At 62.9% G+C, this 27385-nt stretch overlaps 1 protein-coding gene across 1 annotated transcript in view; it reads left to right on the forward strand.

Annotated features, from left to right (window-relative positions):
* The window catches only part of KIF21B (kinesin family member 21B), a 44588-nt gene that overhangs the window by 3238 nt on the left and 13965 nt on the right, over positions 1-27385 (forward strand). The window contains 22 exon segments of the mRNA XM_030844290.2: positions 9756-9978; positions 10241-10423; positions 12581-12730; positions 12829-12963; positions 13192-13359; positions 13630-13745; positions 14210-14405; positions 15482-15671; positions 16502-16565; positions 16645-16845; positions 17179-17260; positions 17539-17632; positions 18363-18554; positions 20470-20669; positions 23742-23849; positions 24271-24339; positions 24716-24948; positions 25059-25206; positions 25300-25494; positions 25579-25680; positions 26832-26997; positions 27181-27232. Of these exon segments, the coding sequence (XP_030700150.2) occupies positions 9756-9978; positions 10241-10423; positions 12581-12730; positions 12829-12963; positions 13192-13359; positions 13630-13745; positions 14210-14405; positions 15482-15671; positions 16502-16565; positions 16645-16845; positions 17179-17260; positions 17539-17632; positions 18363-18554; positions 20470-20669; positions 23742-23849; positions 24271-24339; positions 24716-24948; positions 25059-25206; positions 25300-25494; positions 25579-25680; positions 26832-26997; positions 27181-27232 (3267 nt within the window).

The following is a 27385-nucleotide window of genomic DNA, read 5'->3' on the forward strand; positions in this document are numbered from 1 at the left end:
GCCACCCTGGAGTCTGGCCCATCTGCCCCTGAGCTCTGCACCGAGACTCCCAGGCCAGCCCCTCCAGCCTGCCCCGTGATACGTTTATCCATAAATCCCCTCGTACGATAAGGACTCTCTCAGCTCTGAGGCTGGCCTAGAGGCCTGCTTCTACCTGGGGCCGGGGTTTGGGGGGGACCCTGGGGAGAGCTGACCTGCCCCAGGCTGCAGAAATATAGGCCTGACCAGTGGGGGGAGAAGGGGAAGGGGTGGCTGTTAAGAAATGCCAGTTGGCAAAGTTGAGATTGGGGAAGGAAGCCAAGTCACGTGGTGCATTTATTTAAGACCCTTTCAAGCCCCCAGCTCTGAGCCCCCAGCCCTCGGGGAGCCCTCAGGGTGGCCTAACCCCCTTCCCCCTTATCTTTGCCTGGTTTCCTTAAGCTTCCTTCCTTAGTCTGCTAGGGTGGGGATGGGGGCTCTGCCGGTTCCACATCCATCCCTGGACACTGCAGGGTCAGGCAGGGGCTGGAAAGGGCATGGGGCGCACCAGCCAGGGGCCCCGGGACAGTCAGATGGCACCCCTGCTCTCTCGCTCGGGTTCTGTAGCTGCATGTATTCCCCTGGATCCAGGCTCCTCTGAAGTCTCAGTGTCCGTTTAAATTTTGAATCAAGAGAATCGGTGGTTTGGGACAAAGACACTGAAGACAGAAAAAACTGAGTGAGGGTGGGGATGCCGTGCCTCAGAAACCCCCTTCCCCGCCCCCTGCCCCCACTCTGGTGGAGTCCAAGGCCAGTCAGGGCCAACCAGTGCCGCCTGTGGCCCCTCCTGTCCAGTTCGCAGACCTGGGAAACTGAGGCCCAGGCAGGGCCTCCTGTGGCCAGTGGAGACCTGAGAGTCCTGGTGGCGGGCTTCTGCTGCAGAAATAGGGCTTATGTCATCACCAGGAAGTGCAGTGTAGTAACCGCAGGCCCCGGAAGCGTGCCCCCCACCCCGCCCCAGCCAGCCTGCCTGATTGGCTCTCAGCCTTTGAAGACCTCATAGAGGGGGGTGGGGGCAGGGGCTGAGGAAGTGGCAGAGGTGACATGTTCCTGGCACCCTTATTCCTACAGCTGTGCAGGCAGAGGGCAGGGCTGGGGCCCACGAAGTCGGTTACTGGCTGGGTCGTGGGGCCCCATTTCTGTTTCTCCTTCTGGGCCTCAGTTTTACCCACTGTAGAATGGGATCAGCGCTTTGTGCTGGTTTGGCCATTTGTGAAGAGGAGCGGTTTGGATGCAGTAGAAGGTGGCCGGTCCTTAAAGGGTGACTCTTGAGAAGCGAAGTGCGAATGAAATGTTTTAAAAATAAGCCTTTGGGCTTCCCTGGTGGCGCAGTGGTTGAGAGTCCGCCTGCCGATGCCGGGGACAGGGGTTCGTGCCCCGGTCCGGGAGGATCCCACATGCCGCAGAGCGGCTGGGCCCGTGAGCCATGGCCGCTGAGCCTGCGCGTCCGGAGCCTGTGCTCCGCAACGGGAGAGGCCACAACAGTGAGAGGCCCGCGTACCGCAAAAAAAAAAAAAAAAAAAAAAAAAAAAAGCCCTTAAAGCGTATCTAAGCGGTGTCTCTCTAGGTTAAGCCACAGTGACTGTTAGGTAGAAAGAGGAATTCACCTCCAGCCCTTGGATTGATTGATTGATGATTGATTGCAGGAAGCTCGCTGTGATGGAAGGACTGAGCAGGGAGGGCGGGGCTGGGCGCTGTCATTTCCTGCACGCTCACTGAGCGCCACGTGTCACGCCTGCGTTGTCCCACGGAAGCCCGCGAGGTGGAGATGGGCACAGGCTCACAGCCGTAAATGGAGGCGTCTGGATTTGGACCCGGGGCACCCTTGCTTCCAAGCACGTGCTCCTCACCCTGCTCCACGTGGCCTCGTCATCCGGCTGCTGATTCGCTCTTTCTGGGCACCTCTGTGCCTCCGTTTCCTCCAGCCCTTTCCGCACGTCATGGCCGTGACCGCGAACGCGGGAAGGTACTCGGGGAGGCACACAGGGCTGCGCAGATGTGGCGGGTGAGGCCGGCTGGGCCTTCTTTGTGGGCTGCCTGTCCCCACGTGCTCCTAGTTTGGGGGAGTTCCTCCCCCCACCACTGGGTGGGAGCCACCCTTCTCCCCTTTCCTGAGATTCACACAGCTGCCCCTGGAATTTGTTTTCCTGCCTGAGTGCCACCTCGCCACCCTCTAGGGAAGTTCCAGGACAGCCAAGTCTACACCCACCCCCACCCCAAGTGTCCGTGGGCTCCTGTCTCTCTCCTTTAACCTCTAGCCCAGCAGCTCCTTAGGGGGAGGCGGGGCCCTGAGAGGCTGCCGGGCTTCCTGCTGGGGCAGGGATGCTCGGCCTTGACCCCGGGGGCTAATTCTCTGTCCCAGGGGGATGGGGCAGTGGAGCTCAGTGGCAGGGGCCACGGAGCCCACAGCCCGTGGCAGCACTGTTGGCTGCAGCGTCCTGTCCTCTGGAGCACTCCCTCTCTCCCCTTGGCTGCTCTGCGGGTGGAAGGGATGGAGGGCCACGGTTCCCCATCCCCAGACCCCTGGATGCCTGAGCCCCTACCCCTCTGCCATCCTCGGTGGAAGCCCGCCATCAGAGTGGTGGCAGAGGCCACCAGTCCTTCCTCTAGGCCGGACTGGTCCTTCCTGAGGCTGGAGTTAAGGTGCCCCGAGGAGAGCCTGGCAGGGCGGCTGGGGACCAGGGCTAGCGGGGTGGGGAGAGGCTCAGGCCAGGCGCCTGTTGCTGTGCATTCCTCAGCAGGGGAGTGTCCCCAGGGCCCAGTCCCCACTGAGCTGTCCCCCACCAGATGCAGATGCCGGCACAGCTCTGGGCTCTGCCGCGTCTCCTGGGAGGTCATGGGAAACCCCTGCCAGATGCCCCGGGATGCCGGAGCACAGCTGAGCGGGCTTCCCTGAGCTGGGAACGCCCTCTGGCCAGGCCCTGAGCTGCCGCTCATAGGCTCACAGGCCTGCAGGCTCGCGTGGCCAACAGCAGGCAGGGGCCTGTGAAGCTCCGGATCGGGTCTGGCCGCCCTCGGCCCCTCCTCGCTCCAGCTCCTGCCCTCCCAGCCCCTCCGCCCGCCTGCTTCCTCCCCCGGGCCGGCTTCGGCTGTTCTAGGGGTGCCTGGGCCCAGCTGAGATCCCGATGCCCTGGGGGGGTATGGATAAGACTCCCCGCGCCCTCCCCCATTGGACGGCCTGTCTGGGCATTCCTCAGAAGGCAGTGGCCAGAACCCTGGATGAACAGAGAGAGAGAGAGAGAGAGAGAGGTTAAGGGCATCCTCAGGAGGGAGTAGGGTCGGTGTGCGGAACCCCAGGTTTCCTGTAGGTTCCCTCTGAGTGTCTGCACCACTCCCTGTGCTCCCGGGAAGATGTGTGAGGGCAGAAGTAGGCAGAGGGGGCTGACAGACCCCTTTCACCAGGCTGAGCTCTGTAAACCCATGCCCTTTGACCCCGCCGCACAAAGCCTTCTTGTTTGGGGGTTCAGAGCCAGTCTTTTCCCTGCAGCAGCCTCAGGAAGGCTGGGCTGGGGAGGGTCTAGGAGGCCAGGAGAAGGGCCGGCGGGGGGACACCAGGGCCCTCTGGCTGTCCCGGGGCTCCCCACACTGCACCCCTGCAGCTGAAAGGGCCAGCACCCCAGGCTGGACCTGCCACCCTGCTTCAGAGAGGACTGGCCCCCACGGGAAGACGCTTTGCGCTAAGTCGGCTAAAGCCCCCGGGTGTCTGGGAGGCAGACTCCCCAGAGAGAGCAGGGATTTTGCTTCCAGCCGCCTTCCCGGAGCTGGCAGGCTGCCACGGTGGGAGGAGGAGGGAGAGGAGAGGACGCCTGGTAAAGTGGGTGCGGGTGTCCTCTTTCTGCCGCGGAGGGAGGTGGGCGCCGTGCTCACGCAGGGAAGCAGCCTTCTGCGTCCTCGGCCCCCTGCCTGCCCTGCCCAGGCCTTGGCTTTCTTCACTACGGAATGGGAAAATGCTTCCCCAGCAGACAGCTCTCAGCCCTGCTGGCAGCTGGCAGCAGGATCATCTTTCTCCAGCCCACCTCTCTCCGCGCCAGGGCTGCTTAGAGGGTGAGGCCAGACTGGGCACAGTCAGGCTCGGTTTGAATTTCACCTCCACCGTTAGGAGTGTGTGACTTCGGGCTTGTTCAGATTCTCCTTTCTGGGCCTCAGTAAAGATGGGTCTTTACACATGACATATGTTCATGCATGTAAAGGAGCTCCACGCATAGGTTCTCAAAAGATATTAGGCACTGTCCTTATCAGATGAGGCTCGGGTGGTGTCAGTGACCATGATTCCAGAGGAGGAAGGTTGCACATTCTTCCAGGCTCCCCTTCCCAGGGCTCCACAGCCTTTGCAGGCGGGAAGTTCCTTCTGCCAGCTTATCTGAATCCCTCCCGCTGTAGCTGATTTCCCCTTTGGTCTGGCTGTGTCACTGATGGGGACGAGGTGATCCCCGGCAGGTCATGGCATGGCTGAGTGATCTGGTGGGCCAGGCAGACAGGAGGTCCTGGGGCTCCTCTCAGTGTCCCCTGCCACACACACACACACACACACACACACACACACGACGGAGGCCACGACAGCCCAGCTCCAGATGAAGCCATGCACGCCGACTGTGGGCTGGCCTGAGGAGGGGAGGCCGTGAAATCTGGGCCACCTTGGGAGCAGCACACCCCAAGACGGGGAGCTGGGTGTCCTTACTTCTCTGGGCCTCCCTGGGCTGACCCACTTGCCCAGGGGCTCCTATTCAGGGTTCCAGAAAGGTGTTAGGGGGTCCTGAAGGAGAAAAGAGCAGATAGGCTTATATCCCTGGGGCTTTTTCCAAAGGGACTAACTAGTCACATGGGTGACCGTGGCCATCTGAGGGGAGATTCTCTTCCGGGTCTGTGGTTCTCAGAGACTTCAAGGTGAGGCCTGAGAGGGTGTCTCCCAGCCTGGAAGCCCCCAGAGTGACATTACTCACGGGTGGGCAGCTGCATGCGGGCTGGTTCTCCCTCCTTCTGCACTGAATCTTCAGGCCCACAGCCAGGAAAGGTGGTCTTCCTAGAAGACGTTGTTACTAATTAGCTGTGTGACCTTGAGCTGCGTTAATTTCTCTCTCAGCCCTCATTTGTAAATTGGGGCGGGCGGGGGGGATACCCCCGTTAGAACGTGTGCAAAGTGTGGCAGGTACAGCGACCAGCAAAGAGGCATCTTACTCCCTAAGTGTGGGGTTATTACCTACTGGGGAATTGAGTCAGCAGAGATGTAATGGGGTTCCAGGTCCCAGCAAAAAAGGGTGTCAGGAATCAGACCATACACCACAGCTGGAAGAATCTTCTAGGATTCTGGAACAGTTCTTGGTTAGTTATTTTAATATCACGGCCTATTACCTCTTAGAGAAAAGTAAGACTTCTTCGAGGGGAAAGAGCCTGGGGGCCGCATCCCTAGGAATTCTGGGCAAAGATTTGGGGGCAGGTCAATGAGGGATCAGAGGAGGGACCGGAGGCAGCTGATCAGGCAGGACGGATTTTACCTGAGAAGCTGAGCTACACCCACTGCCCCTCCCCCAGCCCAAGGTTACTGGGCGGAGCCCTGGCCGATGATTGGCCGGCTTTGTGTGATGTCGCCGAGGACTGGGTGGAGTGTGGGGCTCCGGCCGGCTACCCTTTGAGGGAGGGACTTTTCCTCCTGGGCGGTATCAGCATCTCCCGGGCCTGCCTGTCTCCCCTGTCCGCCCCTTCCGCCCTGTGCCGGCTCTCCGAAGAGCCCGGGGACCGCTGAGCTCAGCGGCTGCCGCAGGCCTGGGCTCGGCCTGGCGGCCTCTGTCCCCCGCCTGGAGCATCAGCCTGTGAGGGGGCGGCCACGAGCGCCCGCAGTCCCTCTGCGCCAGCGTGTGTGGACAGGTACTAAAATCACCAGCCACAGCCCCCCAGCCCCGCCCCGCTGCGCACCGAGGACCCTGGGCCAGATCCCGCCTCCGAAGAGCTAGCGCCGCCCCTTTCTCCGCGCCCCCGTCCCCGCCCCCGCCCCCGTCCCCGCCCCCCGCCCCCGCCCCCGCCCCCTCCCACCGCCCTCTCTGCGGGTTGCCGAGTGGCGAATAGACCGGGCTCTGTTCTGGGAGATTCCGGGCCTTTCTTAGTGGGGCCGTCCGCCCGCCCTCCCCCTGCAGGACCTGGAGAAGGGATGGGGAGGTTTGGGGGGGATGGGGCTTGGGGTGAGGTGCCCATGGGTGACATTCAGGGGGGTCTCTGGACAGAAATGATACTGGACGTTGGGTCCACAAAACTTTGACAAAAACAGGCAGCACGGTTTGCCAACTTGAGTTTCCAAACATTGCATTAAATCATGATCTCTATTGATTACTGAGTTTTTTTCATGTTCCCTTAAATTTTGCACTTGAGGCGAATACCTCACTCACCTCACCCCGGCCCTGCATCTGGTCCACAGCACGCAGCGTCCATGGTTTACTGGCAAGACCCTGGAACCTGGTTCCCACCCCTGACCTCCCGCCCGCGCCCCAAGGGAGGAACAGGGCTGGGAGTGGTGTCATCCTGCCATCCTGCCACCCTACATAGACGGAAGCAGCCTCCTTCCCCTCATCTGGGGCGGTGATGCTGGCGGAGGGCCACTAGCTCTCAGGGCAGCCCACAGTAGTGACCTCACCCCAGGCGGGGCCGGGACAGGAGCTGCCGGAGGGGAGGGCGATGGAGTTCTTAGAAAGTTAAAGCTGGGAAGAGGTCGTCCAGATGACACAGGAGGAAGCGGGGGCTCCTGGACCACAGGAGGATGGGGCAGGGGCTTGTCCAGGGACCGTCTTTATCTCCTGCCTGCAGGGCCTGGGTTCAGATTCTCCACTGGGCAGGGTGTGGTGGGCAGGCGCCCCAGGATGCCCGCCCCCGCTGGACTGTGCCTTGAAGCTGGGTGCCGGAGCCCAGCCTGGCGCATGTGTGAGGCTGTGGTAGGACTCCCCCCGGCTGCCTCCTGCCCCTAATGGTGATGCGTGGAGGGAGTTTATATATCCACCTAGACATTGAGTTTCCCGGGCAGGAGGCAGCTGGACAAGTGGAGAAGCCGCAGGCTTCAGACTCCCAGCTTCCCTGTATTTACTGTGTGTGACTCAACTGCTTCAAGCCTCGACGTTCCTCTCTGGACAATGGACGTTGAAATCCCTAGCTCATCACCTCCCTTAAGTGAGGTGGTCCGTGGCCGGTGCCTGGCCCAGCACCTGCACGTGGAAAGCATCCATGCAATCTTCATTCTCTCTGCCGCCATCTCCGCTTACTCATTCAAGGCCCATTCCTGGGACTAACACACTCCCGTCCTCATCCAGGTCAGTGGCTTTGGTAACTAGTGACTCATCCTGGGCCCGTGTCCTCTGTCCCCCAGCTGGTACCCCATTCTCTGCGTAGCAGTACTCACCCGTCATACCTGCCAAGCACACGGGTGCGTAGAATGGGGCTGGCTCTCTGACTGCAGAGCACCCCACACCAGGATGTGCCAGGCTCTGGAGGGTCCCAGGGTGAATGCCTGGCTGACCCCGCGACACCTGGGGTCCCTCCTCTACGCCCTGTCCCCTAGGCTGCTCTTCCGGCCGCCCTCTTGGTCTGGGGGCTGGTGGCTGGGGCAGAAGCTGGCCCCTTGTCAACGAACTCTGCCCGGCAGGGCTGCTGCTCCCCTCCCCTGCTCCCACTGGCTCCTGGGACCCTGATTCAATTTCCTCCAATCACCAGCATTGCCATCTGCCTGTGGTAATTAAATGGTGTTTGAACCGGATCCAGAAATCCCATCGCAAGCAGCCCACGTGGCAGGGAGGGTGTCTGTGGGAGCTGGAGGGGCCTCAGAGGCTGCCCCCCGCCAGGCCCCTCGTCCCCCTGGGAGCCCTGGACACCCTGGGCCCCCCGGGCCCGAGCTCCTGGTTTCCCGCCTGAGGCCCGGTCCCCTCTGAGGTCACTGCCTGGCACGCTGGGCCCTGCCCCTCAGCCACATGAAGCACGGGAGCATCGAAGCAGCAGAGCACGCGCCGCCCGGGCTCAGACCCTGCTGCCCCTGCTGCCTGCGACTGGCCGGGCGCTATCTATTTCCTCGTCCACGGTGGGGACCACAGCGTCCCCCTCGGTGTGGTCGTGTGTGTCAGCCGCCTCCACCGGCGGTGTAGGTGGGAGCGCTGCAGCCTGGGCGTCTTACTGGCAGGTCAGGTTTCTGGTCTGCAGGTGCAGAAAGGATGGGTGGAATCCACAGCTCCCTTCCCAGCCGGAAAACAGTCTGGGAGAGACGGAGAAGCTAGACTCTCACTTCAGCGTGGCCCGGAACAGCTGGATGAGGGGAGCGGGTGGTAGACTCCTCGGATGTCCGGACCTGGCAGCCTCCATGGTGTGAGGACCTGTCCACACCTCAGGGGAAAGGCTGCTGAAGGAAGGCCACCAACCATGGGTGTGAACTGGACCTGGGGTTCTAACCACCTGCTCCCCCGGCCTCTTTAACCCCCTCGCAGCAAAGTGCAGGTAGCAGGCCCAGGTGAGCACCTCACCTGGCCTGCAGTTCTGAGGGGCCTCGGGGGCTGGACAGCCGGGGACAGGGACAGGATGGCGGCTTGGAGGGCCCGCCTCTGCAGCGAGGCGCCCCGAGGTCCTGGACGCCTTCCGGCCTGGCCGTCGCACTCTTTTCTTCTCTTGGTAAATGTTGGCTTAGGGAGAGGGATGCTGACAAGTAGCTCATTGTGAGAGGCCGGCAGAGGGGCTGGCTTTGTGAGCCCATGAGCGCGGAGCCTACCCCCCGCCTTACTTTAGGCATCAGGAGGCGCTCCCCGCCAATCCCGACACACGCATGCTCACTGACTCACACTTGGTTGCCATGGGGACCTCCTCCGGCAGTGGCTGCTTGGAAGAGGGGAAGGGGCGGTGCATGGAGACGGCCCTGTCCAAGGCTGCGCCCCCCCCCTTAGCCCTGATGCCGCTTGCCTTCCTCTTTAGCGGGGAGCCCCCAGGGTCCGGGATGCAGCCCCTTCTGTGGCTGGTGCCCCTGCTGGAGGTCCCTGCCTTTCTCCAACTTTTGCCTGGACCTGCTCCGCAGGGCTGTGCCTGGTCTGGCGCCCTTGGCTCCCTGAGAGGAAAGAGCTTGTGCCTGTGACTGTTCCTCCAGCATCTGGTAGAGAGGGGCGGGTCCTGAGCTGCGGGATCCCTGCAGCCCCCGCAGGCCTGGGCAGAGATGCAGGTCTCCTGTGGAACGTAGCCCCCGGCGGAGCAGCCAGGCCTCGCCCTTCCTTCCCCTGCCTGGTCTTGGGCTTTGCCTCCCCAGAGGGGGCCAGCTGCCTTCTCTCCCCCGCTCCGTGGGACAGACTCACGCGCTCCAGTCGGGAGCGTGTGCTTTCATGTCAGTCAGACCTGTCACGGTCCGTTACACAACCTTGGGCAAGTCATTTAAACTCTCCCAGCCTCTGTTTTCTCCTCTGTAGAATCAGGCAAATCATACATCCCTCGCCGGTTTATGGTAACGAATACATGAATTCATTTAGGTAAAATGCCTTTAACGTAGACTGGATACACAGAGTGCTCACAAAATGTTAGCAGCTGCTGCTTCGGGGGGCGTTGATGTTACTATTGCCGTTATCGTTAGCGAAGTATTACAAAGCTGCCCTCATCCTAGGTTTCCTTCCTTCTCCTCCCGCTTGTGGGGCAGGAGGGGCCTGGGGGGGTGGAGGCTTGGTGGCAGGACAGGGAGGACGGTGGCTGCAGTCCCCCCGCAGCTGGGTCTGACCCAGGACTCCCCCCACCCCGGGCAGGATCCGGCCCCAGCTGTCAAAAGAGAAGATTGAGGGCTGCCACATCTGCACGTCAGTCACCCCGGGGGAGCCGCAGGTCCTCCTGGGGAAGGACAAGGCCTTCACCTATGACTTTGTGTTCGACCTGGACACCTGGCAGGAGCAGATTTACTCTACCTGCGTGAGCAGGCTCGTGGAGGGCTGCTTCGAGGGCTACAATGCCACGGTGCTGGCCTACGGGCAGGTAAGCTGCCTCCTCCCACCCACAGCCACTGCTGCCTCGGGCTCCCTGTCTGATGGGAGACAGAGCCGCGCTCAGAGCAGCTGAGATGCAGCTGCGGTTTTGTGGTCCGAGGGTGCTGCTGCGTTGCTGGCTGCGGCTTTGGGACCAGGCCGGGCAGGGACCCAGGCTGGGAGGTAAATGAGGGGGATGCAGCCGGGGTCCGGGGCTCGCTGGCGCCCCCAGGGTGCTGGGTGCCACCCTCCTTCCATCTTTGCCCACGCAGACGGGGGCCGGGAAGACGTACACTATGGGCACCGGTTTCGACGTGGCGATGGCGGAGGAGGAGCAGGGCATCATCCCGAGGGCCATCGCGCACCTCTTCGGGGGCATCGCTGAGCGCAAGCGGCGGGCACAGGAGCAGGGGGTGGCCGGGCCCGAGTTCAAAGTCAGCGCCCAGTTCCTGGAGGTACCGTGGCCTCGTGGGTGGGCTGGAGGGAGACGGGGGCAGCAAGGCCTGGAAGCTGGGCTCCCCGCCAGGGCCGCAGGAAGAGCCTGGGGAGCCAGGGAGGCATCTGCATGTGACGGAGGTTCCTGCTGTGGAAGTATCCCCGCCAGAGCCAGGGGGCCACCTGGTGGGACACTGAAGGGGCTTCCTGCCTCAGACGGAGCTTGAGTCAGTGAGAACCTGTAGGATCTCTTCAAAGCCTGACTGATTACAGCTCCGACACGTACCAGATGTGTGCCCTTGGGCAAGTCGTTTCACCACTCTGCAAAATGGGGGTGATGACACCTACTTCGTAGGGGTTTCAGGGAATGATGAGGAAGCACCTGCCCAGCACACGGTGAGACTCTAGTTCTCGCCCCTTCTGGCCTCTGCTGGGCCCTCCCCAGCCTCAGAGCGGCCTGCCCTGTCCCTTTCTGGTTGAGGTCCTTCCTGACCCTCTGAGCCTTTTCTAACCCCAGAGCAGGAAGGTCCTCCTGAGGGGCCTTTCTGGCATCTGGCCCTGCCTCTCCCTGGGAGGATGTCCGGGTGCCGAGCCCAGGGACCGTGGCAGCTGGGGGCTTTGGGGGTGGGGAGGGGACCTCTGGCCTGCCAAGGGGCCTCTCAGAAGCGTCTCCAGGAAGGCCGCTGGGCCTGGGTACTTCCCGTGAGGCCGGGTGTCCCCAGGCTCCTGCTCTAGCGCACCTGGACCGGGCAGCGCCAGCCCACGGAGCCCCGGCCCTGGGACGTCTGCTGGGTGTGGGGCCACCCTGGGCTCAGACTGCAGCCAGGCTGTCCTCGGGGGGAGAGATGTGGCCCCAGCCGTCCCCAGGTCTCGTGTTCCCCCCCGCCACGCCCCCCGACCCCGGCCCCAGCGTGGCTACTTTCCCCTAGGGGACCTGTACTGTAGACCTGAGAGTTTCTCTTTACTCTTCTGGGCTTTTGCTTCTGATAAAGAGTCTGCCTCTGTGTGTGTACATGTGCATATATGTGTCTGCGTGTGTGTGTGTCTGTGTGTTCGTGTGTATACGTATGTGGAGATGTGTGTAGGTGCATGTTTGTGTTTGTGTGAGGCATGTGTATATGTGTGTGTCTGTGTATGTGTGTAGGTATATGTGTGCGTATGTGTGTGTGTGTCTGTGTGTGTCTGTATATGTTTGTGTGTATGCGTGTCCTATGCTGTGTATTTCTATAAGCTTCCTCATCTCTTTGTTTTTTCTTTTCTCCATCCTTTTGCCATAGAAAGCCCCAAAGAGCAGTTCAGTACCTAGAAAACCCATGCCAAAGGGTGACCCACAAGGGGTTAAATGATGCCATGCGTCTGTCCCAGCAGACAGACAGACACCAAGGCCCCCACGTCTGCACCGGTCCCTGCCGTTTCCTCTTCCCCTTCCTGTGGGGTATTTCTGTCCCTTTAAGGCCATCAAAGCCTCGGATGTCCGAGGGCTGTGGCCTGCCCCTTCCCCCCTCGGGATTCTGTTGGCCACTGACCAGCTGCCCCATCCCTCCTGCTCTCCAGCTCCAGCCCCCTGCATGGTGCAAACGCCAGCAGGTGAAACTTTCCCTGCCAGCAACTCCAAACACAAGAGTGTGCAAGCCTGAGACCCTCTGAAATGGGGTGCTGCTCCTGGCCAGGCCACCTCCCGTGGTGGCGTTCCCAGACTGCTCTCCATCCCACATTCCTCAGCCCCCAGGGACCATAGGGATAGGACAGGGCGCTGCTCAGCTCTCCACTGAGTTCCACCCCCCTCCCTCCTGAAGCCACACCCCCACCCCCCTTTCCTGCCCTGTAACATCCCAGGCTCTGCCCCAACCACGGTCACATGCTGTTCGTCCACGTGAGGACTCGAGTCCCCTTGTCCCCACCAGGTCCTTAGCCCCCCACCAGGGCTGAGCACTGGGTGCCACTTCCTTGGGGAGTGGAAGGGCTCTCAGGATAGCTCTCCCCGGGGCCCAGCTGCCCTACACTGTCCAGGGGAAAGATCCCGGAGCCAGAGCCCAGAGAGGACTGGGGGTGGCCAGGTCGCCTCCCAGAGCCTGGTTTCCACACCTGCAAAGCAGAGCTGGCCTGTGACACGAGAGAGAACCCCCGGGGCCCCTCTGCACCCACCTGCGCCCAGCGGCTGTCTTCCGCCCGCACAGCTCTACAACGAGGAGATCCTCGACCTCTTCGACAGCGCCCGCGACCCTGACGCCCGCCACCGCAGGTCCAACATCAAGATCCACGAGGACGCCAACGGCGGCATCTACACCACGGGCGTCACCGCCCGCCTCGTCAGCTCCCAGGAGGAGGTGAGCATCTGAGGAGCCGCCCGGGTGCTGGGGGCTGGGGGCTGGGGGCCGGGGGCCGGGCTTTGCAGCCAGCTGGTCCTCACATCCGCACTCCCCAGCTGATCCAGTGCCTGAAGCAGGGCGCCCTGTCGCGCACCACGGCCAGCACCCAGATGAACGTGCAGAGCTCCCGCTCCCACGCCATCTTCACCATCCACGTGTGCCAGATGCGCCTGTGCACCCGGCCTGACCTGGTGAGGAGCCCGCGGCGGCGTGTCGGAGGGCGGGGTGGGGACGGAGCCTGCCGGCTTGCGGACCTTTCTTTTTCTCAGGCGGGGAGAACCGGCACGTGCACGCAGTCAGATGCGCTGTGTGTGTGAGCCCCCCAGCCACGCTGCACCCCGAATCCCGAGGGCAGGGGCTGAGAGCAGAGGAGCCCAAGGTGGGCGGGGGCCGGGAGTCACACGCCCGCTTCCCTGCAGGTGAACGAGGCCGTGACCGGGCTTCCCGACGGCACCGCTCCCTCGGGCGAGTATGAGACGCTCACCGCCAAGTTTCACTTTGTGGACCTGGCGGGCTCAGAGCGGCTGAAGCGGACGGGGGCCACAGGCGAGCGGGCCAAGGAGGGCATCTCGATCAACTGTGGCCTGGTAGGCACGCGGCGGTCAGCCCAGCTCAGCCTCAGACCCTCCCCAGGCCCCCCTCGGGCCGGCTACTGGCCGGAGCCCCGTATGTCACTGCTGTTGGGCCTCTGGACCTTCCCCCTCTCCCTGTCCCCGACTGCCTGACGTCACCAACCATCACACATCTGCCTTTAAACCCTCAGGGAGCCTGAGGGCTGCTGGGGTCAGCGAGCCGCTGGTCCCACCCCCTCCCTCCCTGGGTGCTCTCGAGCCAGCGCCGCCTGTGGTCTCCCGCAGCTGGCCTTGGGCAACGTGATCAGCGCCTTGGGGGACCAGAGCAAGAAAGTGGTGCACGTGCCCTACAGGGACTCCAAGCTCACCCGGCTCCTCCAGGACTCGCTGGGCGGGAACAGGTACCTGCCCACCACCCCAGGGAGGGGCAGGGGTGAAGGCGCAGGGGCACACTGGTGGGAGGGTTGGAGGCAGAAGGCCCAGTGGACAGGGGGCCCTCCCGCCCCTGTGGGCCTCAGGCCTCGAGGTGCCCGTCGGCCACTACGGTCGGACCCAGCTTTCTCATCTGCACAGCAGGGAGGGATAGTCCTAAAGGAGGTGCTAGAGCCCAAAGGGGAAAATAGACGGGGGCGCTAAGGACACACACAGGGCCATGATTTCGGCGATGACACATCACGGCCTCCCTCGCTGTGGTCACCACTGTTGGAGTGGAAACCTGGGCTAGGTAGTCCGGATCCCCACGTCCCAGGTTCTGCCCAGGCCCTTAGGGCTTCCAGGCGGGAGCGGGATCTGCTCTGAAGTGATGCTCCTGGGCCGGCCATGCCCTCGTCCCTCACTCCCCACCCCACTCCCCCATGCTCCCCAGCCAGACCATCATGATCGCCTGCGTGAGCCCCTCTGACCGGGACTTCATGGAGACGCTCAACACGCTCAAATACGCCAACCGAGCCCGCAACATCAAGAACAAGGTGGTGGTGAACCAGGACAAGACCAGCCAGCAGATCAGCGCGCTGCGGGCCGAGATTGCGCGCCTGCAGATGGAGCTGATGGAGTACAAGGCGGTGAGCGGGCCCCCCCCCAACCCGGCCTCCCCGCGCCCTGGGCATCGCCATGTGCCAGCCGCGGCGCCCAGTGCCAGGCTCACCTGGTGGGTGACCTGCGCATACGAAGTCGGAGCCCTCAGGGCTTAGAATATAAGAGAAGGGAGAGCACACCCCTGCTTGCATAGATCTCATGTGTAGGGCAGACGCTCTGCTGGGGTTTCCCGTCTGCTGAATATGCCGTGTTGGACCAGGTAAGACTCTAGGCTGCGGCACAGAGTGAGGAGAGTTGATGGGGACCACGTGAGTGGTCCAGCGTGCCTGGGGGATGCTGCAGGAGAGGGTTGGCCCTCCTTGCTCAGGTGGTCAGGGAGGGCCTCATGGAAGAGGGGACCTTTTATGTGGATCTTGAGGAATGAATGAGACACCAGCAAAAGGAAGTGGAGCGGGTGTCCTAGGATGCCAGCAAGCCACGTACAAAGGAACAGAGACAGGAAAAACGAGTGCCTTCGGGGGTGCGTCCCATTCTGTGCGACTAAGGCAAAAGTCGCCAGCTGTGGCCCCTGGCCCGAACCTAGCACACAAGTGGGTTTTGGTTTGACTTGCCGTTTGCTTTAAAAGAATGCAACGTAGTTGTCATGCTTTCTGAAAATCAGGGAGTTTCCGTTTTCCTTTAAAAATCTGAAGATGTGATGATCTGGCGCTGAGCTGGCTGGAGTGGCCCAAGTGGCTGTGCCTTGTAGACTGAGGGCGACTCTGTGCTCCAATCTCCACCCCTCCCTGTAGTCTCACACCCAGACTGCCGTCCTCCTTCGTGCCACCCACCGGGGCCCTTCGGGTTCCCACCCTCGGGTTCGTGTCTGGGGAGGCGGGAAGGTGAGCAGTAGAGAGGGAGGTGGAGTGAGAACACAGTGGCCTGCAGTGGCTGGTCACAAAATGTGGACTTTTTGTTGTCACTGGGGCCACGGCAGGTTTCTGAGCGCTGGGAGGTTGGCAGGGCCGCCTCGCCGAGGGAGGGGCCGGGGCGGGGGTGGCGGGGAAGAGTATCATCACCCCCCCCCCCCGCCCCTGACCCCTCGCCCCGCCCCTCCTCCCAGGGCAAGAGGGTGATCGGGGAGGATGGCGCCGAGGGCTACAGTGACCTGTTCCGGGAGAACGCGATGCTGCAGAAGGAGAACGGGGCCCTGCGCCTGCGGGTCAAGGCCATGCAGGAGGCCATCGACGCCATCAACAGCCGTGTCACACAGCTCATGAGCCAGGAGGCCAACCTGCTCCTGGCCAAGGCCGGTGAGTCAGGAGCACCAGGCTGGCTCCGGCGCGGGCAGGCTGGGCCCTCCGCCCCCCACCCAGCCTGGGACGTGGGGCGTGCAGGGTGGCGTTTTCTTTCTCTGAAAATGTGATCGTATGTACTGTCCTGTGACTCCCTTTCCACTTAGCATTATGCCGTAGGGATCTTTCTGTATATTTTTAAAAATTATTATTATTTTTGGCGGCGTTGGGTCTTCGTTGCTGCGCGCGGGCTTTCTCTAGTTGCGGCGAGCGGGGGCTAGGCTTCGTTGCAGTGCGTGGGCTTCTCATCGCGGTGGCTTCTTTTGTTGTGGAGCATGGGCTCTAGGCGCACGGGCTTCAGTAGTTGTGGCACGCGGGCTCAGCAGTTGTGGCTCGTGGGCTCTAGAGCGCAGGCTCCGTAGTTGTGGTGCACGGGCTTCATTGCTCTGTGGCATGTGGGATCTCCTCGGACCAGGGATCGAACCCCTGTCCCCTGCATTGGCAGGCGGATTCTTAACCACTGCGCCACCAGGGAAGTCCTGGGATCTTTCTGTATTAAAAACATACAAGCCTACTTAATGCTCTTCAGCTGCACAGTGTTCCATATGTGATGGCGACGAATAATTTATCATAACAGCCTCTATTGATGGATATTTGCCTGTTTCCAGTCTCGCCGTTAGCATCTGCGCCTGTGTGTCTCTGCGCCCACAGACAAGTCCCTCTTTGATAGATTCCTCCTTGAAAAAGGCCCTGTTGGAGGAGACAGTGATATAAGACCACCAGCTTGGAGCTAAGGTCCTTGCTGTACTTATTATCTTCACTGTTCTTCCTCCCTGCCACCCTCTCAGGAGACGGCAGCGAGGCCATCGGTGCTCTGATCCAGAACTACATCCGGGAGATTGAGGACCTGCGGTGAGTGAGCCCCTGCGCACCTGGGCGCCCTGGGGCCGAGGCAGGGCCGCTCACCCGCCCCCCACCCTCCCTTCCGCAGGACCAAGCTCCTGGAGAGCGAGGCCATGAACGAGTCCCTGCGTCGCAGCCTCTCTCGGGCCTCGACCCGGGGTCCCTACTCCCTGGGCGCGTCCCCGGTCGTCCCGACCGGCTCCATGGAGGATGCCGCTGAGGTCATCCGCCGAGCCAAGCAGGACCTGGAGAGGCTCAAGAAGAAGGAGGTCAGGCAGCGGAGAAAGAGGTGAGGGGAGGCTCCCCCCAGGACCCTGTGTCCAGCAGGGGCTGTGCGTACCCCGGGTGGCCTGGGGACTCAGTGGGCCGGTCTCATTTGTGGGCAGAAGCCTCCCGCCTTCCTCTGACGCTGGACTTTCCCCGAGGAGAGGGAGGGTGGAGTCCCCCCAGGGTTCATTCTGAGCTGGGGGCCAGGGAAGAGCAGTGGATCCCTGCAGAACCGGAGCCCAGCCCCATACAAGGCCCTAGAGACGAGGCACTCTTGCCCCCCCATACCCCCGCCCCACCCACACACTGAAGGCAGGTCAGTACCCTAACCGGTCCACCCTTCACTCCTGGGCAGCCCAGAGAAGGAAGCCTTCAAAAAGAGGGCAAAACTCCAACAGGAGAACAGCGAGGAGACCGATGACAATGAGGCCGAGGAGGTGAGGGTCCCCCGCCCACCTCGGGCCGCCCCCATGTCCCTGCCGGGGTGCGGGTCGCCATGACGTCCTTGCGCCGGGGAGGGGCTCCTTATGCCTCGCGGTATCTGACTGGTCACCATGTGACGTCCATCCTTCAGCCCCTCTTCCCAGCTGGGGGATGGGGGCGGGAGGCTTCCACAGAGGGGCTCTGCCCAGGCTGTTGGGAGGCGTGGGTGGGAGGCCCCGCCAGCACCGCGCACCCCGCACTGCCCACCCTTCTGACGGCGCCTGGTGCCCAGGAGGACGAGGAGCCGGAGGAGAGCGGCCGTGAGGACGAGGACTCGGGCAGCGAGGAGAGCCTGGTGGACTCGGACTCCGACCCCGAGGACAAGGGTGCGTGCGTGCGTGCGTGCTCCTGGGTGGGGCTGCCCGGGGCGGGGCTGCCTGCCACGCAGGCGCAGAGAAACTGCTGCGGCAGCGGGTGTCCCGGCCGAACTGAGACGTGAAACCAGTAGTAGCAGAAACAACAGGGACACGATGGCAGCAGCCCGGGTGCCGGGCACTGAGGTGAGCTGTACCCTTCACGGGCCTGGCCTCTGCATCCTCACAACCACCCTGGATGGAGGTGTTAGGTCTCCTCCCTTTGTCACCACTGAAGAGCAAGCTCACGAGGGTTGGTGGCCTCCCCGTGTGGGAGATGCAGAGCTGGGCCTTGGACCTAGGTCTGGCTGGTCTGCAGCCCACTCCTCTAAACGGGACGTGTGTCCCTCAGCTCTGCTCCGACCCAGAGTCCTGCTGGCTGCTCTGGGTCCTCTCCCTCTAGCCCTGCTGGCTCCCAGGTCGTCCACGGCGAGCGGGCATCAGCCTCTGGGGCACAGCAGAGGTGGGTGGGACGCCTGGTCCCCCCACCCCCCAGCTCCCTGGCCCAGGGAGGGCCACTTCCCGCACTTCCCGGGCAGCTCTTTAAGGGTGTTGCCACCTGGCAGCACCTTCCCACCATGGGATGTGTCACTTCCTCTCGCCACTGGTCACTGAGTGGTCACGGCTGGCCAGGGGAAGGCCCGTCCCCTCCACCACGCCCCTGGCCCCCGGCCCCCGGTCCAGCCTGTCTCTGCCCCCACAGAGGTGAACTACCAGGCTGACCTGGCCGACCTGACCTGCGAGATCGAAATCAAGCAGAAGCTGATTGACGAGCTGGAGAACAGCCAGCGGCGGCTCCAGACGCTCAAGCACCAGTACGAGGAGAAGCTGATCCTGTTGCAGAACAAGATCCGGGACACGCAGCTGGAGCGGGACCGCGTGCTGCAGAACCTCAGTGAGGCCCCGCCCCACGAAGCCCCGCCCCCGCGAAGCCCCGCCCCGTACCCGCCACACACCCCCTCCCCGGGCCCCTCCCCGTCAGAAGGGCACCACCGGGTTACCTTGGCCTCTGGGCGGGGCATTCTGACCTTGGACTGTGTGCACTTAGACCCACAGTCAGAAAGTCCTTGTGTCCAACTCTGGTCCCTTTGTTGCGTTCTCAGTTTATCATTTCTATTATTTTTACCATCGCCTTAAGTATTAGAATCCTGTCTCCAGGCCCATGAAGGTGAACTCCCTCAGCCTTTCTTCCTGAATTTGCTCCTTGGGTGTCTCCTTTGATCGCATTTACAAGTCTGCTTCTCACAATGTTATCTTCCTTACATGGCTCTCAGCCCCTTCATCCCATGACTCACGCACTCATCCACTCGTTCGTTCACTTACTCAGCAAACATGCCTTGAGCGCGTCTTGCAGAGGGTCCTTGTTCTAGATGCTAGAGATTTTGGAACGCACGTTCTAGTGGGGAGAGACGGACGTAAATAAGATAAGTGGCAGATCCTATAGCATGTCAGGGGGTGATAAGTGTCATGCAAGAATGCAGCAGGGAAGGGGGCAAGGTGTGCTAGGGAGGGGGTGGGCGTATTGAGAAGGATGATCGTGGGAGACTTTGCTGAGAAGCTGGCATCTGAGCAAAGACTTGAAGGAGGTGAGACAGTGCTGGAGAGAATGAGTGAGGAGAAGAGCATTGCAGGCAGAGGGAACAGAAGATACCAAGGTCCCGAGGCAGGCGTGTACCGGGCGTGTTGGTGGCATGACGAGGGCCCCGATGGCTGGAGCACGGTGAGAGGGGACACTAGAGTCAAGGAGATCAAAGGAGAAATGTCGGACTAGGTGTGTCAGTCATTTTAAGGATTTTTGTCTTATTCTCTGAGGGACATGGGAAGTGTGGGGTTTTAAGGGGTGTGATGTAATTTTTTTTTTTTTTTTTTTTTTTTTGCGGTACGCGGGCCTCTCACTGTTGTGGCCTCTCCCGTTGCGGAGCACAGGCTCCGGATGTGCAGGCTCAGCGGCCATGGCTCACGGGCGCAGCCGCTCCGCGGCATGTGGGATCTTCCCGGACCGGGGCACGAACCCGCGTCCCCTGCATCGGCAGGCGGACTCTCAACCACTGCGCCACCAGGGAAGCCCTGTGATGTAAATTTTGAAAGCATTCTGGCAAGGTCGCTTTGGCTGCTGTGCAGGGAAGCAAAAGTGGAAGCTTGAGACCAGTTAGGAAACTCTTATAAAGGTCCTGGTGAGAGATGGTTTGGACAGAAGGAAGCGAGAAGTGGTCGTATTCCGGATCCATTTTGAAGGTGGAAATGAAAGCCTTTGTTGATTGGTTGGTGGGGGATTAAGAGAAGGGAGCCAAAGATGCCTCCAGGGAGGGAGCTTCTGGAAGGACGTGATGAGATACTGAGATGGGGAGGACTGCTGGGTGAGGGGGTGGAGGTCGAGGAGGTGGGTTTGCACCTGCTAGTTTGCCATGTCCCTTAGACGTTGGCAGTTCAGGTAGGAAAGGTCAAGGGTGGAGAACCAGGTCGCTTCTTCTCCCCGAGCCCACTCACTCTGTCTTCTCTTGCTAACTCTTCCCCGTCCCACTGGTCCCGGCCCTTTCCTCCAATCACGGGTCAGAACCGAGCCAGCGGGAGTGGTCCTCAGGCCCCTCGTGGCAAGCTGACGGGCAGGGGCTCAGAGATCTCAGGATGAAATCACCCCTTCGAGGTCCCTAGAATGCCCTTGGGTGTCTAGTCCGAGCCCCTCCTTGTTCACACGAAGGAACGGGCGGAGGAGGGTGTGACTCGCCCACGTCACGCGCCGACACGGGAGCCCAGGCTGCCCGGGTACTGGGGCCCAGGGACCTGCGCAGACCCTGCCCCGCTGCACGCAGGTACCATGGAGTGCTACACGGAGGAGAAGGCCAACAAGATCAAGGCGGACTATGAGAAGAGGCTGCGGGAGATGAACCGGGACCTGCAGAAGCTGCAGGCTGCGCAGAAGGAGCACGCGCGGCTGCTCAAGAACCAGTCTCGCTACGAGAGGGAGCTCAAGAAGCTGCAGGCCGAGGTGGCCGAGATGAAGAAGGCCAAGGTGGGGTCCGGGGCGGGGGCTGGGGCGGGCGGGGCGTGGCCAAGGTGGAGCGGGGGCGGGCCACAGTGGAAGTGGGGGCGGGGCCAAGGTGGGGCGGGGGCGGGGCCGAGATGAAGAAAGCCTAGGTAGAGGCGGGGCTGGGTGAGTGGGGGCGGGGCGGAGATGAAGGCGTCAAAAGGGGGCTGGGGGGCAGGGGTGTAGTTTCAGACCCACTTACCATGTTAAAAATAATCATTGCTGTCAGCGTGGCTGCTTGCCTTGACACACGATATTGCCTCTTTCAGCCCCATCCTGGTCCTGGACCCGGTCCTCTTAGTGCGTTGTCCAGGGTGAAAGCACCTTTACCCCCGGAGGGGCAGGAGAGGGTCCCCAGGGACCCCGCCCCTCACGCAGTGCACGTGAGGCCTCCCACCTGTGCCACATTTGCCTATACTCATAATAATAATAATTATGTAGTGATGATTGGATGTGGCTCTCCGCCCGTCCCCCAGCACCACGACCGCATTGGGTCCCGAGGTGGAGCTGGAGAAAGCAGCTCAGGTGTCACTGCCACTTCCTCGGAGAGTGACTCCCGCCTCCTGGGGCAGCGCTGGGATGCAGACTCAGTTCTCTGCCGCCACCCTTTTCCAGTTGCCGTCGTCCGGGGCGCTCAAGTCTGGCTCCTGCCCCCCCCCGTCCGGCTGGGTCCTCATTCCCTCCCGGGCCCGAAGATCCGTGCTGCCTTTACGTCCTCTGTCCCCTTGGCTGCCTGGTCTGCGTTCCTGCCCTGGCCCCAGCCCCGCATGTGCCCCAGCTCCCCGCAGCCTTGTGCCAGGCCCTGGGACGGGACCCCAGTGAGCTGCAGACAGCTGGCCTTGGGAACAGGTCCCACAGAGGGGACCACCCGGTGCCGTAGTAACTGCGTCCTCACCGCCCGACTGGGCTGGCGTTGACCGGTGTGCGGCGGAGAGAGATGATGCTGTGATGATGCAGATTCTGACAGGTGGACCCTCAGCCATCAGGCTAGCCACCTCCCCTAGGCAGGCTCTGTCCCCAGCCCCGCCTGGGTCACACATCCAGGGCCCATCAGCCTGTCCAGGTTGGAGAAGGGGCAGTCTCGCTCTGCTCAGACTGTCCGTCCTGCGCTGGCCCCAGGGAGCTGGTTTGCCCCTGGGACCTCCACCAGCAGATGCTGATCCGGGCTGCAGGAGGAAGAGGGGGACTTGGGTCGGCGGGCGCCCTCTGGTGGTAGGAGGGAGGGACCAGGGCCTTGGTTGTCCCCGTTTGGAGGCTGCACTGCACACTCTGCAGCTCCTGGAGCGTTCTGGGGGCTCTGCCTGCGTCCTAACTCTGTCTCCCTGGGGGCTCCCTGGCTAACACCTCTCGAGGCGGTCCTGGCTGGTGCCGGCTGGCCGTCATCTTAGCGGGAGGTGACTCTGCTGTAGGTCCGTATGAGGGAGGAGCTTTCTACGGCTCTGAAGCCTGAAAAAATAATACAATAATGCCCAGGATCTGTGTGAAGGACAGAGGGTCCCTGCGTGTTCCCGGGTTTCAATCTCAGCTTGCTCAGCCCTTCAGCCGGGGGCCCCGCTCTGCCCGGCTAACTGTGCTCTTGTGGGCCTAGGAAAGAGGCTGAAAAGAGCACCCCTGGGCTGTCCCAGGGTGCCCAGCAGGGGCCCAGGGCTCCTGTCAGAAGCACCAAGGGCAGGCGTCAAGGATTCTAACCAGATGCCGCGAGAGCCAGTGCCCAAGGCCCTGCCACCACAGTTCAGGGGCAGGCCCTGCGGTTTACAGAGGTGTCCTGAGGAGAGGAGACACCCGGAGCAGTGCTGGCCTCAGGTGCTGTGCTGTGCTGCCTGGAACGTTCCCACCCGTTCTGAGACCACCACCCCTGTGGTGACCTCCCTGGGACTTGGCCACACAGGCAGAGTTGGACAGATGGACCTTTGTCCAGAAAGACACGTTCCTCCCCGGGAAGGCTCTGGCCCCGGCTCCATATGAGGGCCGCCGTCCCAGTGTGCATGCGGCTCCCTGTGGGTGGGGCTTGGGTCCGCTGTAGCTTCCCCCCGACACAGCCTGCCTTCTAGGCAGAAGCCAGCGCAGTCCTTCCAGCCTCCTTCCCGGGCCATTTCCTCTCTTAACTGTCCTCAGGGCAGGCTGGTGACATTCGTGGTGTGTCTGAGGCCTCGGTGGCAGAGGAGGGACAGCCCGCACCTGGTTCTCATGGCGCCGTCACATGGAAGGAGTCTGACCCCTGTGCACTTCACACTCTGTGCTCTGGGGCCAGGGGGGTGGGTGCTCCAAGGACCCAGCGCACGGCTCCCCATTGTGCCGGGTCCCCTCTGGCCTCCCAGATGATGCTCTCTGAGCCTTTGGCTGGCCCTCCGAGAGCTCGGCTCCAGGCTCTGTGCTTGGTCGCCGGCTCTGCTCTGACCTTGCCTGGTACCATCCCCACGGCCATGGTAAGAGCTGGATTTTGAAGCAAAGCGACCTGGGCCAGGAGTCCGGCCATCCCTTACTGCTTTTCTGACTTTAAGTCATTTTGTCTCTCTGAGGCTCCTTTCTTATTTATAAAATAGGAGTGATAATGCCTGTCGTGTTTGATCATCATGAGACGGGGCTGGGCATGTAGTGTGGGCTCAGTAAATGATGCTGGTTTTTATCGCCGTCACCGTGAGAACCTGGCCTGGGAACGCACCCCGTCGGCAGCTCAGCTGCGGGTGGGAGAGAGGACGCTGCTCCGTCCAGGCAGGACCACTTGCCTCTAGCAACTTAGGCTGGTCCCAGAATGTCTGGGCACTGGCAGCGGCTCTGCGTGAGGGCCACCAGGGGCTGTGAGCAGAGCACTGGGGGCCGTGGCTGGACCCTGCAGAGTGGTCGCATCTGCACGGCTGGGCCGGCAGTAAGGCCGCTCCCTTCGGTAGGTTGCCCAGGTGGTGGGACACCTTCGACTCCTGTGGACAACGTGGGGCCAGACCCCCTGAGGCACTGCCACCTGGTGGCTTCCACCCCGGCCTGGCATCCTCCGAGCCAGCCCCTCCACGCAGGCCTCGGGCCTCCCCTCAACCCCCCCCACCCCCCGCCCCATCCCAGGTGGCCCTGATGAAGCAGATGCGGGAAGAGCAACACCGTCGGCGGCTGGCGGAGACCAAGAGGAACCGGGAGATCGCACAGCTCAAGAAGGAGCAGCGGCGGCAGGAGGTGAGGGCACCTCGAGGTTCCCCGGGCCCCCGGTCCCCCGCATGCCTGGCCACCCCTCCTGGCCACGCGGGCCTAAGCGGTGACGGTGGTGCTTCGAGGAGAGGCGCAGCCCTATGCGGGAGGGCAGGACGGCCACAGGAGCCCAGCCCGGTCCTTGTGGGCTTCCGAGCCAGGCCTCGAGCCCACCGCTGGGTAGGACCCTGCCCAGATCACCAACAGCTTCCAGCCCTCTGCTCCAGCCTCCTCACCCGTGGTGGGGAGAAGAGGCCGAGAGACGTGTCCTCGTGGAGAAAGAGACCCAAATGCTGGGTCCCCTTTACCGGCGAGTTTTAGCTGCACAAGGCGCTCACCTCCAGGGCCAGCCCGGGTGGAACGGGCTTAGGGCCCGGGTGTAGACCCCACCCTGTCCTCTCACCCACAGTTTCAGATCCGAGCTCTGGAGTCCCAGAAGCGGCAGCAGGAAATGGTCCTGAGGAGGAAAACCCAGGAGGTGAGCATGGCCCCTCCCCCACAGCCCCTGCCCTGCCCCCCTGTCCTGAGAGCACCCCCCTGTGGCCCCGGCTCCCTCTGGCCACGTGCTGACTTGGGGTGGCCCCCGTGGGAGGGCCTTTCTCACCTAGAGTGCTGAGGCTGGGGGTGGGCTGCAGGCTCTGGTCCAGATGCCTGCCTCAGTGGCTAACTTTTCAAAAGGACAGGGAGCCTCTTTTGTGTCCGTTTCACGTTGGAGACCCTTTGGACCTTTCTCAGTCCCAAACCCAGGCCAGGACGGAGCGGCCCTGTATTCTCTTTGCCCCGCGCCCCAACCTGGGCCTTTCCGCAGGCTGGGGGCACCCTGTCCACTGGGTCCTGCTCCTCTGGGCCCCCAGGTTTCTGCACTGAGGCGTCTGGCCAAGCCCATGTCGGAGCGGGTGGCGGGCCGAGTGGGACCGAAGTCGCCCGTGCTGGACTCGGGCGCCGAGGTGTCGGCCAGCACCACCTCGTCCGAGGCCGAGTCGGGGGCGCGCTCCGTCTCCACCATCGTGCGCCAGTGGGACCACAAGATCAGCCACTTCTTGGAGAACCACCCCATGCCCCCCGTGTCTGGCGCCCGCCCTGCCAGGTGAGGCGACCGGGAGCCCCTGGGGGAGGCAAGCGCCAGGGTCCCCTCGACCGTCGGCTGCAGGGGCTGAGGGTGGTCCTGCCCCCGCCCCTTTGCCTCTGCCCCCCCAGAAAGAAGTTCCAGAAGAAGGGGGCCGGCCAGAGCTTCAGCAAGGCCGCCAGGCTCAAGTGGCAGTCGCTGGAGCGGAGGATCGTCGACATCGTCATGCAGAGGATGGCCATCGCCAACCTGGAGGCTGACATGGAGCGGCTCATCAAGGTGCCCCCCAGCTCCCCCCACCCCCCGTCCCTCCTCCCTGCGGGCAGGGCCGCCAGCCTGGGCAGCAGCCTGAGGCCTCCTCCCTCCCCCCAGAAAAGGGAGGAGCTGTCCCTCCTGCAGGAGGCCTTGAGGAGGAAGCGGGAGCGGCTGCAGGCCGAGAGCCCGGAGGAGGAGAAGGGTCTGCAGGAGCTGGCAGAGGAGATCGAGGTGCTGGCGGCCAACATCGACTACATCAACGACAGCATCGGCGACTGCCAGGCCACCATTGTGCAGCTGGAGGAGACCAAGGTGCCTGTGGGCGGGGCAGCGGGAGGGCGCCGGGGCCCGGGGGCGGCAGCCCTGGTGACGTGGGCCCTCCACCTCCCGGTCCAGGAGGAGCTGGACTCCACAGACACGTCGGTGGTCATCAGCTCCTGCTCCCTGGCCGAAGCCCGCCTCCTGCTAGACAACTTCCTCAAGGCGTCCATCGACAAGGTAGGCCGGCGGCGGGCAGCCCCGGGACCCGCCCTTGAGGCAAAGCGTACAGCGCCCGGCAGCGTCCCTCACAGGCGCCGGCGAGCACCGAGGCTGCAAAGCGGGCTGACGGCTTGCTGCGTGCGCGGCTTTCACGAGATGACGGGGCCAGAGTCTTGGCGTGGCACCTGGCACACAGCAGGGCCTCCAGCGGGGGCGACGCTGGCATCTGGTGCGAGCCCGTCCAGAGTAGGGCCGGGCCTGAGCCCGCGGAGGTGGAGGGGGCAGCGTGTGTGTGTGTGTGTGTGTGTGTGTGTGTGTGCGCGCGCGCGCGCGCGTGTGCGCTTCCGGTGGGGCAACAGGAACAGACATGCTCCGCCCAGGAGTGGGGTCAGTGGTATCGTGCAGGAACAGAAGGCATCCCTTGGCCTGTGTCGGTCCCCGGTCCCCTCTGCCCGACAGAGCGCTGGCCGTGGGGACTTCCTTCCCCTGGGGTCTGTGCCTGCGGGGCAGCTCGGGGAAGGGGCAGAGGGGCCTGGCCTCCTCGACCCCTCGCCCGCCCAGGGAGCTCTCGCAGCTCTGCTTCGCCACTTGGGAGCATGTTCCTCCGCCGGGGCTGCGGCGGCCAGCACCGCGGACGGGGGGTGTAAACAGCAGACGCCTACTGCCCCCGGTCCTGGAGGCTGGGGTCAGAGATCGAGGTGTAGGCGGGGCGGGTCCCTCTGAGCCTCGCTCCTGGGCCTGTAGACTCAGCTTCGCCCTTCCTGAGGTCCTCCCTCTGTGTGTGTCTGTGTCCTGATTTCCTCCTCTTATAAGGACACCGGTCACAGGGGTTAGGGCCCCCTCTCGAGACTTCATTTTAACGTCATGCTCTCCTGAAGAGCCCGTCTCCAAACACAGTCACGTTCTGAGGTCCTGGAGATTACAGCACCTACACATGCGTTCTGGGGATACGATTCTGCCCATGACGGGGAGTGTGCCCCCCAGCGTGGATGCGGGGGAAACGAGGGGGGCTGGGGTGCATCACAGGTCTGCGATGGGCACAGGCTGGGGCCTGGGAGCCAGCGGGGAGGCGTCTGGTTGGGAGCAGATCCTGGGAGGGCAGTGACGGGGGCCCCCCCAGCCCCAGGCCGGGAGGGGTAACCCCAGGCCTCCTCGCTCCCTGCCCTCAGGGGCTGCAGGTGGCCCAGAAGGAGGCCCAGATCCGGCTGCTGGAGGGACGGCTGAGGCAGACAGACATCGCGGGCCCCTCCCAGAACCACCTGCTGCTTGATGCCCTGCGCGAGAAGGCCGAGGCCCATCCCGAGCTGCAGGCCCTCATCCACAACGTGCAGCAGGGTACAGGGCGGGGGGCAGGCCTCGGGGCCCCCAGGGACCCCCGGGGCTCCCTGCCTCCCGCCTCAGAGACCCTCCCTCCCCCAGGCTCCCCGGAGGCCGCAGTCCGATCCCAGAGGGTGAGGGGTGGGAGGGAGGGGGAGGGCTCGGTGGGGCCTCACCCCTCGGTTCCCTCCTCCCTGGCAGAGAACGGCTACGCCAGCACAGATGAGGAGGTGTCTGAGTTCTCGGAGGGGAGGTGAGTTTCCAGGTTGGGAGCGAGCATGTGCCTGGGGCTGGGTTGGGGGGTTGCCGGGGGGTCAAGGGCTGAGCCTGGGCTTGGGGGCTCTTTGGGACCCATGAACCTAAGTCCCAGGGAGCCGGGACATCAGCTGTCGGCATCCTGGCCCTC

This window comes from Globicephala melas, chromosome 1 (assembly GCF_963455315.2).
Source record: "Globicephala melas chromosome 1, mGloMel1.2, whole genome shotgun sequence".
NCBI lineage: Eukaryota > Metazoa > Chordata > Mammalia > Artiodactyla > Delphinidae > Globicephala > Globicephala melas.